Genomic DNA, 12,500 nt, shown 5'->3' with positions numbered 1-12,500 from the left:
GTAATGGACGGGCTAAAGACCTCTCGTCCGGGCCAGCTAAGACCCTGCCTTTAGACCTACCGTCTAATCCTGCATTTCTGGCCTGAAAGAGGCTGATTTTTTGCCGTCCTATTGCCCGAGGTTGAGGTAGAATTTTTTTTCCCTCGTTCTCTTCTGGAGCACAAGTATGATATTCCAGTTTTCATGCGACATATTTTTTCCTTTCATTTCTCCATTCAAGATTAGACTCGTCATTGCATAGCAACAAGAAGAGTTCCCTAATTGGCAGAGTGAGGACAGTGACCATCATCTTGAGTAGGAAAAGGGAGTCTGGTTCGAAGAAATAAACTAAACTAAACATCTCTATAAAAGTCACCACTTGGAGGCTTTCCAAGCGAGTGAGTTCACTGCCTCGTTCACAGACAGACAGATCTATAAACGTGTACACTACATATGGCATGGGAGTAAGGAGACATCTTGTACACATCTGGAGGCTTGGACACAGAAATATGGCCATGCATAAGGGTCGAATATACTACCTTAAGTCGCGTAGGACAATCCAGAAATTTGTTAGCATCGCCAACATTTGTACAGTTGAGATAGGTTCCCTCCTGTCGATCCACTAATATGTACACTGGATGTGTCTTCGCTGGAGTGCGCACTGGCTGCACGTGTACACCGGCTGCACTTTCCTGACGTACACACTGACTGTGGCTTTTATATATTTACTTAGCGGCCGTGCCTCTCCTGTGCACATCCGTGTACACCCTCACATCACTTTGAAGGAAACACACAAACTGCTTTTCACTGAAGTACTGCCGAGTACACACTTGTTGAATCGCATCAATATCTGCACGTGTTTTGCATTTCCGAGATCAGAGGCTCGCCAAAAGACCCCCAAATGCACACTCACTCACAGAGCCCCGGCGACGTACACGGAGGCGTGTGCGCCCGGCCCCGAACCCGCACACAGAAGCCCTCACGCGCGCGCGACTCCCGGCCGCTGTGACACCGCAGCGTGTCAGGTCACTCCCCCAGCTGGCGAAGTACTCCAGCTGGCTCCAGGTGGCGCCGCGTCCTCCGGCCTCCACCCCCGCCGCCGCCAAGGGGGGGGGGGGGATGGGCGCGCGATCACCGCCGGCGGGATGTCGATACTTGATCTTGCGGGCGGCTGAGCTGACTCCAGGCGCTGACGCTCGCGGGCGGCACGGGCGCAGCCAGGCGTGCGGCGCTGCATGTGTGTGTATGCCCGCATTTACATTCGTACATACGCGCATACATACATACATGCAAACATATATACATATATGTGTGTGTGTGTGTGTGTGTATGTGTGCGTGTGAATGTATGAGTGTGAGTGTGTGTGTGTATGTGTGTGCGCGCGTGCGTGCGTGTGTGTGTGCACGTTCAAACAAACACGGACACGCACACAAACACAGCACGTAGGTATGTGCGCGTGCGGAATCCATGTGTACAGGGGTTATATGAATGCATCTCAGAATGCAGCGCTATGTCCACACGCACACAAAAAAACAGCCACCCACACACTCTCACGCCCATTCACCCAAGCCCGCCAGCACAAACTCACCTCTCACCCGCACGGCCCCCACTGACGCACCGCCGCCCAAAGGCTCGCACTCCAGCCCAGGCCGAGCCGCCGCCGCCGCCCGCACCAGCTCGGCATTTACCTTTAAACAGCAGTCGAGTGCCGGTGTTTGCTGTCGCCCGTACGAAGTTGACGAAACGCGGGGAGGAGAACGGGATGTATGCCGGGGGGGGACTGTCGCCGCGGTCGGACACGGCGGCGGGGGTGGGGGTGGGGGAGGAGGGGGGTGAGGGGAAGGGGGTGGCGGGGGGGAAGGGGAAGGATGACTTCACGGCGAGATGTTTGCTGCGCCGCTTACGTGGGGGTGGGGGTGGAGGGGGTATGGGGTAGGTGAGGAGGGGGGTAAGGGTAAGGGGGGTGTTTGGGGTAGGTGTGGGTGTGGGGGAGGGGGGGAAGGTATGGGAACGAACGAGAGAAAGGAGAAGAGAAGGAAAGAGAGTGAGGGAACGAGGTGGCTGGGGAAGGACGGGCGGCTGATGGGAAAAGAGAGGGATGCTGCACACACGAACGCACATGTATATGCGTGTGCATATACATGTAAATGTATATATATATATATATATATATATATATATATATATATATATATATATATATATATATATATATATATATATTTATATCATACATATATATAACATATAACATATAAATGCATATATATACATTCATACATACATACATACATACATACATACATACATACATACATACATACATACATACATACATACATACATACATACATACATTCATACATACACACACAGACACACACACATGCATACATACATACATATATATATATACATATATATATATATATATATATATATACATATACATATATATATATATATATATATATATATATATATATATATATATATATATATATATATATGGATGTATTTATGTATGTGTGTATGTATATGTGTGTATATATATGTATATATGTAAATATGTATACACATATATCTAAACATGCGCATAAAACGGGAGAAAGGTAGAGGAAGATGATGAACGAGAAAGATAAAAGGAAAGAGAAAGAGACATGCCAAGGAAAATAGAAAGAAGAGAAAAAAGAGAAAACAGGAGGAAGAGAGACAAGCCGACAACCAGACAGATTCAGCGGAAGACAAACCAAAGGAAAGGCGAGAGAGAAAAAAATATAAGAAGAAAGAAGAAAATAAAGGAAAAAGAAAAAAAGAAAAGAAAAGAGAGAAAAAAAGAAAAAAAGAAAAAGGAAAAAAGAAAGAAAAAAGAAAAAGGAATAAAAAAGAAAAAAAGAAAAAAACAAAAAGAAAAAATAAACAAAAAACAAAGAAAAAAAATACATATATACATATATAGCAACACAACCAAACAAACAAAAACACACCCACACACGGAGACAAAAGAACCCAAACGAAGCCGAAAATAAAGCCGAACGAACACGGCGTCGCGTCGGCCACGGCGAGGAAGAACAAGGAACAAGAAAAAGAAGAAACAAGAAAAAGGAACTTAGAGGAGAGGTTTCGACAGGAAATTCCCAGAATCGCCATCAACGGAATCCTGATCGCCAGGGACACCGCGGGATGGGATCGACGGATCGGGACGCGCGAAGAAGGGGAGGGGTTGGGGGTTGGGGGGGGTAAGGGACGCGCGAAGGAGGGGAGGGGTGGGGATGGGGGTTGGAGGTGGGGGTGGGTACGGACGCGCGAAGGAGGGGAGGGGGTGGGGGTAAGAGGTGGGGTAGGGACGTGCGAAGGAGGGGAGGGGGTGAGGGAGTTGGGGGTGGGGGATGGGATCGACGGATCGGGACGCGCGAAGGAGGGGAGGGGGTGGGGGAGTTGGGGGTGGGGGTAAGAGGTGGGATAAGGGATGCGCGAAGGAGGGGAAGGGGTGGGGGGTTGGGGTGGGGGTAAGAGGTGAGGTAGGGACGCGCGAAGGAGGGGACGGGGTGAGGGAGTTGGGGGTGGGGGTTGGGGGTAGGGGTAAGGGACGCGCGAAGGAGGGAGGTGAGGGGGTGAGGGTGGGGGTAAGAGGTGGGTATAGGGACGCGCGAAGGAGGGGAGGGGGTTGGGGGTTGGGGGTGGGGGTAAGAGGTGGGTATAGGGACGCGCGAAGGAGGGAGGGGGTTGGGGGTGGGGTAGGGATGCGCGAAGGAGGGGAGGGGAGGGGTGGGGGTAAGAGGTGGGGTAGGGACGCGCGAAGGAGGGAGGGGAGGGGGTTGGGGTGGGGGTAAGGGATGCGCGAAGGAGGGGATGGGGTGGGGGTAAGAGGTGGGGTAGGGACGCGCGAAGGAGGGGAGGGGTGGGGGGTTGGGGGTGGGGGTAAGAGGTGGGGTAGGGACGCGAGGGAAGGAGGGAAGGGGGTTGGGGGGTTAGGTGGACGGATCGGGACTCGCGAAGGAGGGGAGGGGTGGGGGTAAGGGACGCGCGAAGGAGGGGTGGGGGGGGGTTGGGGGGTAAGGGACGCGCGAAGGAGGGGGGGTTGGGGGGTTGGGGGGTGGGGTAAGAGGTGGGGTAGGGACGCGCGAAGGAGGGGAGGGAGGGGTGGGGGTAAGAGGTGGGGTAGGGACGCGCGAAGGAGGGGGGAGGGGGGTAAGAGGTGGGGTAGGGACGCGCGAAGGAGGGGGGTTGGGGGTGGGGGTAAGAGGTGGGTAAGGGGCGCGCGAAGGAGGGAGGGGAGGGGGTGGGGGTAAGAGGTGGGGTAGGGACGCCTGAAGGAGAGGGGGAGGGGTAAGAGGTGGGGTAGGGACGCGCGAAGGAGGGGGGTTGGGGGTTGGGGGGTGGGGGTAAGAGGTGGGGTAGGGACGCGCGAAGGAGGGGAGGGGGGGTAAGAGGTGGGGTAGGGATGCGCGAAGGAGGGGAGGGGAGGGGGGTAAGAGGTGAGGTAGGGACGCGCGAAGGAGGGGAGGGTGGGGGGTTGGGGGTGGGGATAAGAGGTGGGGTAGGGACGCGCGAAGGGAGGGGAGGGGAGGGGGGGTAAGAGGTGAGATAGGGACGCGCGAAGGAGGGGAGGGGGTGGGGGTTGGGGGTGGGGATAAGAGGTGGGGTAGGGACGCGCGAAGGAGGGGAGGGGGAGGGGGTGGGGGTAAGAGGTGGGGTAGGGACGCGCGAAGGAGGGGAGGGGAGGGGGTGGGGGGGTTGGGGAGGAGGGTTAGGTGGACGGATTGAGACGCGCGAAGGAGGGGTGGGGAGGGGGTGGGGGTGGGGGTAAGTGGACGGATAGAGACGCGCGAAGGAGGGGAGGGGGTGGAGGGTGGGGGTAGGGGGTGGGTAGGGGTAAGGTGCACGGGGAAGGGGGGGGAGTAGGTGTCGCTAAGTCTTTCCGAAGGTGCCTGGGGGGTCGAGTAGGAGTGAGGGGGAGAGGGGGAGAGATGGGGGATGGGGTGGGGGTAGGGGTAAAAGAGGAGGGGGAGGAGAGTGGTCGCTTCGTTTCTGAATGTGTATGGGGGTCGGGTGGGGGGAGGGGTGTTGTGGAGGGGAGGGGAGAGATGGGAGATGGGGTGGGGGAAAGGGTGGGGTATGAGGTAAGGGGACGGGGGGAGGGGGTAGTCGCTTAGTCTGTGAATGAGTATGGGGGTCGGGAGGGGGAGGGGGAAGGAGAGGGAGTCTTTGTAAAATTAAGTGTTTATCTGTTTCTATCTGTAGGAGGGGTTGGGGGTGTGATATTAGAGTAGGGGCAGGGGTCCGTATTAGGGATGGGATGAGGGCAGGGGAAGGGAAGGGGGTGGGTATAGGGGTAGTATGGGATAGGAACAGGGGGAAGGGGGTATCAGGCGTGGGTGAAGGGTAGGGGAAGTCTAGATGGGGGCTGAGGAGGGTGGAGGGGGATCAAGAGGGGAGGGCAGGGGGAGGGGGAATAACCCGATGACACATGGGGCGAAGAGGTGAGAAAGGATAAGGGGATAAGAAGGAGAACAAGGAGAAGAAGGAGAGAAGGAAGGGAGGGTGGAAGGGGGAGGGGGAAGGGGGAGAGAAAAGGGGGGTGTAAAGAAGGGGAAGGGGAGAGGAAAGGGGGGGGAGGGGGAGGGGGAAGGGAATTGGATGGAGGGAGAGGAGAGGGAAAGGGGGTAGAAGGATGGGGGAGTGGAAGGAAGGGGAGTAGAAGGGGAAAGGGAGAGGGAATGGGGGATAGAAGGAGGTGGGAGGGAGAAAGGGGGTGGATGGAGGGAGGAAAAGTGACGGAGGAGAGGAAGGGAAAAGGAAAGGAAAAGGGTACGGGAGAGGTAATGGAACAAGGAAAGAAATAAAGCAAATAAGAAGATTTGAAGATAAACGGAGGGGAGGAAGGGAGGGAGGGAGAGGTAGAGAGAGAGAGAGGATGGGAGAGGAGAGAGAGAGGGAAGATAAGAAAAACAAGGATATTTTATACGTCTTGAGAAATTGCTTCTTATTGTCTTCATGAGCATTTGTCACCATCATCTTTATTGAAACTGTTGTTACATAGTTAATAATACGATCTTTATTGTTGATACAGACACTGAGTCACGCTGTTCTAACTGTTATCACATTATATCTTACTGTTATAACATTATATATTATCACTGTTATAACATTTATCACGGATGCTTCTTCACACTATGATATGTCAGACAGTTCCAAAATGCTATTTAAATAAGTTTACTATTAGCTATGGGTGTAGAGATATTTGTGGCGCATCCAAACAAGTAAACAACCACGAAGTAAATATATACACGTGTATTAAAGCAAGAAGATACAAAAGGATTGGCACGAATTTTCAAAGCCCCCCCCCCCCCCAACACGCATACACCCCCCTCCCTCACACCGCTAATCACAAACACTACCCTCCCCCTCTTGAACCCCTCCCTCCATCACTAAAAACAACCCCCTCCCCCTACTACTGAACACAACCCCCCTTCCCCCCACCACTGAACACAACCCCCTTCCCCTCCACCACTAAACACAACCCCCTTCCCCCCACCACTGAACACAACCCCCTCCACCTCTCGACCCTCCCTCCATCACTAAACACAACCCCTTCTCCCCCACCACTGAACACAACCCCCCTCCTCCTCTCGACCCCCATACACATATCAATGACTCAGCGACCCCCCCACTTCCCCTTCACCAACCCCCGACCCCCATACACACCTTAAAAAAACCCATGACCCCAAAATCCACGATGACCCCCTGAAGACCCGAGAAAACGAGCAAAATGGCGGCGATATAAATTCTCTCTCTTCTTTTTTTTTTTTTTTTTTTTTTTTTTGAGGGAAGGGGGTGGGGGTGGGGTAGGGGGGGTTAGGAGTCGTTCTGTGTTTTCCCATCTAATTGGTGAAACTGGAGAAGCAACTCCCTAGACCAAGAAATTGCTCGTCTGCCCGTCCTGTCGATCTGTCTGTCGGCCTCTCGGTCTGTGTCCTGCGCGTCTGTTATCCGAGTTCTTTGTGTTTCGGCTCAAGTGTCCGCGTTCTTTTACGGTCTCTGGCAACGGGTCTTTGTCTCGCATTTAATTATCTCTGTATTTTTGAAGGGGGAGGACTTTTTTCCCCACTTTTCGGCGTTTTGCATATTCTGTCACATTTTGGATTCTAGGTGCCACAGCAAAGCACGTTTATGATATATACGAGCGCACGCAAAAAGGTAGAAAAATTGAAAAGAAAAGAAAAATGTAAAACATATACATCTCTCTCTCTCTCTCTCTCTCTCTCTCTCTCTCTCTCTCTCTATCTGCCTGCCTCTATTAGGTTTAGGTATGTGTGTATATATATGTATATATATATATATATATATATATATATATATATATATATGTATATATATATATATATATATATATATATATGTATATATATATATATAATATGTATATATATATGTATATGTATATATATGTATATATATATGTATATATATATATATATATATATATATATATTTATCTATTTATTTATATATATATATATATATATATATATATATATATATATATAGAGAGAGAGAGAGAGAGAGAGAGAGAGAGAGAGAGAGAGAGAGAGAGAGAGAGAGATAAGATAAGATAAGATAAGATAAGATAGATAGATAGAGAGAGAGAGAGAGAGAGAGAGATAAGATAAGATAGATAGATAGATAGATAGATAGAGAGAGAGAGAGAGATAAGATAAGATAGATAGATAGATAGATAGATAGATAGATAGAGAGAGAGAGACAGAGACAGAGACAGAGACAGAGACAGAGACAGAGACAGAGACAGAGACAGAGACAGACAGAGACAGACAGAGACAGAGACAGAGAACCAGAACCAGAGAATAACATCCACCCCACCGCCACCCATTACAAACTGCAGTCCCCTTCCTTCCCTCCACGCCCCACAGGGGACCCGACACCCTCCTTCCGTGGCACAGGGACCGACCCAGCCGCCGCGTCGTCTCCTTCCGAAACGAGTTCCCACCTCCCCGCCCCCCCCCCCATCTATCAGAAATCGGTTTCTGATCTCTTAAAACACACTCGGGGACTCGACCGGGTATCAAGGGGGATCGAAAAGGCCTCTGGATCCTCTTTATTACACTATTTGCTCATCGATTCGCCGGTCTTATCCTCCGATTCTCAAGTACTTCGATTACTTATTGCTTCAAGGAGTTTGGATATGCTTTTCCTTTTTTTCTGCTTTTTCTTTTTTCTTTGATATTGCTTGGGGATGTCTTCGCTTTGGGTTGACTTATGGGTATAGTATTTCTTATTGTTCTTGCCGGTTTAGTGGATCTTGGTCTGTTTACTTTTTTGAGGCTGTTAAATTCATGTTTGTTTATGAGGTGTTCAGACCATAATAAAGCTACGAACGGTAGAGAGAGAGAGAGAGAGAGAGAGAGAGAGAGAGAGAGAGAGAGAGAGAGAGAGAGAGAGAGAGAGAGAGAGAGAGAGAGAGAGAGAGAGAAGCAAGCAGACAGAGAAATAGAGTGACAAAAACAAAGTAGAAGAGAGAGGGAGAGAGAGAATAGGACCTATTTCGTTCCTTTACCGTCTGATGAGGAGAATCGTTGGACTCGAAACGTTACAATTTATATATATTTTTTCAAAACAAGTTGCATAAACTTAAAGCAAACCCTTGCGATGATATGTAATTTTCTAGAACAATAACCAAAACAGGAACAGTATAAAACCGTCTTTAGTCACACAGAAATACAAACGCATCATAAAAAAAATACAAATAAACAAATATAAAATCTGACAAAATGTATAAATGCACGGTATACAATAATAATAAAAGGGGAATATCACACTCGTCAAGCTGATGGCATTTCTGCTGACTTTCGCTTCATTAAACTAACATCCCCGCTCTGGCATAGATCGTTTAGAGCGAAAAGGCAGTTACAGGTGCTGACCCATCAAGGGGCAATGAGAAAGCGGGAATTAGTCTGTTAACGAGGTATTTGATGGTGTTTATAGGTTAATGGTTCGGATCGGAATGTTTTGGTCGGAGTTTCGGGTCTGAAGGGAATCGGTTCATTTCATTTTATCGATGCTTTTTTTTTGTTTTTTGTTTTTCTCTCTCTCTCTTCGAAGGTGGGGAAAGGTGGGAGGTGGAGGGGTTGCTCTTTGTGTTATCTTTGCTTTTAGATTTCTTCTTTTTTTATTGGATTCCGACCGACGAAAACAAGGATATACCACATCGCAAGGGGGTAAACACATCAGGCGATTCCCCAGATGAAAAATGCTTTAACCCGGAGACTTTCTGCAAATGGGAAGACATTTTGGATCGAAGAGAACCTAGGGCGAGGGGTAACTGAGCCAGAATCTCTCTCTCTCTCTCGCTCTCTATCTAACCTATCTATCTGTCTGTCTGTCTGTCTCCTCTCTCTCTCTCTCTATCTATCTATCTATCTTTCTGTCTGTCTCTGCCCCCCGTCTCTATCTTTCTCTATCTATCTGTCTGTCTCTCTCTTTCTCTCCTCTCTCTCTCTCTCTCTCTCTCTCTCTCTCTCTCTCTCTCTCTCTCTCTCTCTCTCTCTCTCTCTCTGTGTGTGTGTGTGTGTGTGTGTGTGTGTGTGTGTGTGTGTGTGTGTGTGTGTGTGTGTGTGTGTGTCTGTCTGTCTGTCTGACCCCCTCTCTCTCTGTCTCTCTCTCTCTTTTACTGCAGGTAAAGTCAGTCAGATTCTGTTCCAGTTAATATCAACATATATTTCACTCTACCATCACGAGTACTGTCTTAATCCAATTTTGTGAAATTATTTCGCCACAACTTTCCTTTTTAAAAACTTCTCTCCGTGGTGAAGACGAAGAAAAAAAAGGCAAAAAAAAAAAAAAAAAAAAAAAAAAACACGCACCGGCGCAACGCTGCATGACTTCCAGACAGCTTATCTTGTTCTCCTCCCTTTTTTGTGTATGATAAATTGCCTTCTTACTATCCACACTCCGGGGGAAGTATTTGGCAGTGTGTCAGCTTTTTACAAACACTGTCTAAGTTCGTGTTCACAAAAAAAAAAAAAAAAAAAAAAAAAAAAAAAAAAAAAAAAACACACACGGGCGCCCGTTCATGATCCCTCGCGGGCGTGTGGTAAGAGAAAAAATTGAGGGAGGGATGGCGGGTATGAGGGAGAGATAGATGGAGAGATGGATAAATAGATAGATAGAGTGATGGATAAATAGATAGATAGAGAGATGGATAAATAGATAGATAGAGAGATGGATAAATAGATAGATAGAGAGATGGACAGATAAACAGGCAGATAGATAGATACACGGATCTTTTTCTGTTTGTCTGATATATGTAGATACTGCGTATCTACAATATTGCATATAGGACAAGAGAGAGAGAGAGAGAGAGAGAGAGAGAGAGAGAGAGAGAGAGAGAGAGAGAGAGAGAGAGAGAGAAGCAGGCAGACAGGGAAATAGAGTGACAAAAACAAAATAAAAGAGAGAGAGAGAGAGAGAGACAGAGAGACAGAGACAGAGACACAGAGACAGAATAGACAAGTAGATAGAGAGAGAGATGGAAAGGTAAACAGGTAGATAGATAGATCGTTACACGGATCTTCGTCCGCCCAGCTCTGACCATATCTATGTCTGTCTCTGTCTGATATATGTATATACTGCGTACCTACAATGTTGCATATAGGACAAGAGAGAGAGAGAGAGAGAGAGAGAGAGAGAGAGAGAGAGAGAGAGAGAGAGAGGCAGATATACAGACAGACAGACAGACAGACAGACAGACAGAAAGACAGACAGAGAGGGAGAGAGAAAGAGAAAGAGAGAGAGAGAGAGAGAGAGAGAGAGACAGGAGAAGAGAGGAGAGGAGAGAGAGAGAGAGGCAGGGAGACAGGGAAATAGAGTAACAAAAACAAAGTAAAAGAGAGAGAGAGAGCGAGAGACAGACAAAGACATAGAGACAGAAAGTGGAAGCCAGAGAACCAGCGGATGAGGGGGAGTGTTAGAAGAAGTGAGCAGAATGAGGGGAAGGAAAGGAGGAGAGGAGGAGGGGAGGGGGAAGGAGAGGAGGAGGCGGGGGTGGGGGAGAAGGAGAGGAAGGGGAGGGGAAGGAGAGGAGGAGGAGGGGGTGGGGAGAAGGAGGGAGGAGGAGGGGGAGGGGGCAAGAAGGAGAGGAGGAGGAGGAGGAGGAGGGGGGAGAGGAGGAGGAGGAGGGGGAGAGAGGAGGAGGAGGAGGAGGGGGGCAAAAGGAAAGCAGGAGGAGGAGGGGGAGGGGAATAAGGAGAAGAGGAGGGGGGAAGGGGAAGAAGGAGAAGAGGAGGAGGGGGAGAAGAAGGAGGAGAGGAGGAGGAAGGGGGGGGAGGACCGAGGCTTCCCCGTCTACTCTCACGGTTTCCGGAGACGGCCAAACTACCCCTCTCAAGACCCCGGATGAGAGCTCCGCCAGAGATGCAACGTTTTCAAGGCGCCATGACTTGAATATTATGCTCCGCGAAGTCTCTGTTCTCAACTGCTCTTCTTCCTTTCATCATTCTTCATACTCTCTTCTTTCGTCTTTTTTTTAAAGATCTCTTTCCCGTTTTTTTCATCTCCGAATATTTTTTTTCTTCTTCTTTCTAATTTATTTCTTCTACTGTTCTTCTTCCATTCATCATTCTTCATTCTCTCTTCTTTCGTCTTTTTTTTTGAAGATCTATTTCCCGTTTCTCATCTTAGAATATTTTTTTTCTTCTTTCTAATTTATTTCTTTTCATTCGTTGCTTTCTCTCTGTTTCATCCCTTTCTCCTTCGCCTTTTCATATATTATTTTCTCTCTTTGTCGTCTGGGCCCTTTTTATCAGTTCCTTTTCTGTCGTTCTTCTCATTCTATTTTTTTTCTTTTATTTTTTCGTAAGATTCATTCCCTCTTCTCTCTAATCCCTTCCTTCCTCTCGGACTCAATAGTCGCTCCTTTTCTCTCTCTTTCTTCATCTCCTTCCTGTTAAATTCTTCCCATTCTCTCTCTTCCCTCCTTTCCCAATTCTCCTCATCCTCTTTCCACCTTTCCCAATTCTTCTTGTCCTCTCATCCTCCTCCTTTACCAATTCTCCAATCTCTCTTTTCTTCTTTTCCAATTCTTCTCGTCCTCTCTTCCTCCTCCTTTACCAATTCTCCACATCTCTCTTTCTTCCTTTCTCAATTCTCTCTCCTTCTTTTCCAGTTCTCCACAACTCTCTTTCCTCCTTTCCCATTTCCTGTCTCCCACTTCTCTTCCTCCATTCCCAATTCTCTTCGTCATCTCCCCTTCCTTCTCTCTCAATTATCCACAGCTGTCTTTCCTACTTTCCCAATTCTCTTCTTCTCCTTCCCTTCCTCCTTTCTTAATTCTTCTCGTCTCCTTTCCCAACTCTGCTCACCCTCTCTCTCCTCATTTCTATTCTCTCTCTCTCTCTCTTGTCCTCCATTCTCAATTTTATTCGTCCTCTTCCCTTCCTCCTCACCCAGTTCTCCATACTTGCCTTTCCTCCTTTCCCAATTCTCCACGTCCTCTCCCCTTCCTT

General features: G+C 48.6%; 1 protein-coding gene across 7 annotated transcripts in view; it reads right to left on the bottom strand.

Moving 5' to 3' along the window:
- The window catches only part of Syt7 (Synaptotagmin 7), a 722,943-nt gene that overhangs the window by 296,378 nt on the left and 414,065 nt on the right, over positions 1–12,500 (bottom strand). The window contains exon 1 of one of the 7 annotated variants that reach the window (XM_070141956.1): positions 519–1,045. The exons of the other annotated variants lie outside the window; for them this stretch is intronic. Coding sequence (XP_069998057.1) covers positions 519–565 — 47 coding nt within the window. The 5' untranslated portion in view covers positions 566–1,045. Of the gene's footprint in view, positions 1–518; positions 1,046–12,500 lie in introns of those variants that run through there. 7 annotated transcript variants of the gene reach the window in all.

Source organism: Penaeus vannamei, chromosome 28 (assembly GCF_042767895.1).
Source record: "Penaeus vannamei isolate JL-2024 chromosome 28, ASM4276789v1, whole genome shotgun sequence".
In the NCBI taxonomy this organism is placed as follows: domain Eukaryota; kingdom Metazoa; phylum Arthropoda; class Malacostraca; order Decapoda; family Penaeidae; genus Penaeus; species Penaeus vannamei.
Note: the sequence above shows the minus strand (reverse complement) of the source record. Positions and strands in the feature narration are given on the sequence as shown.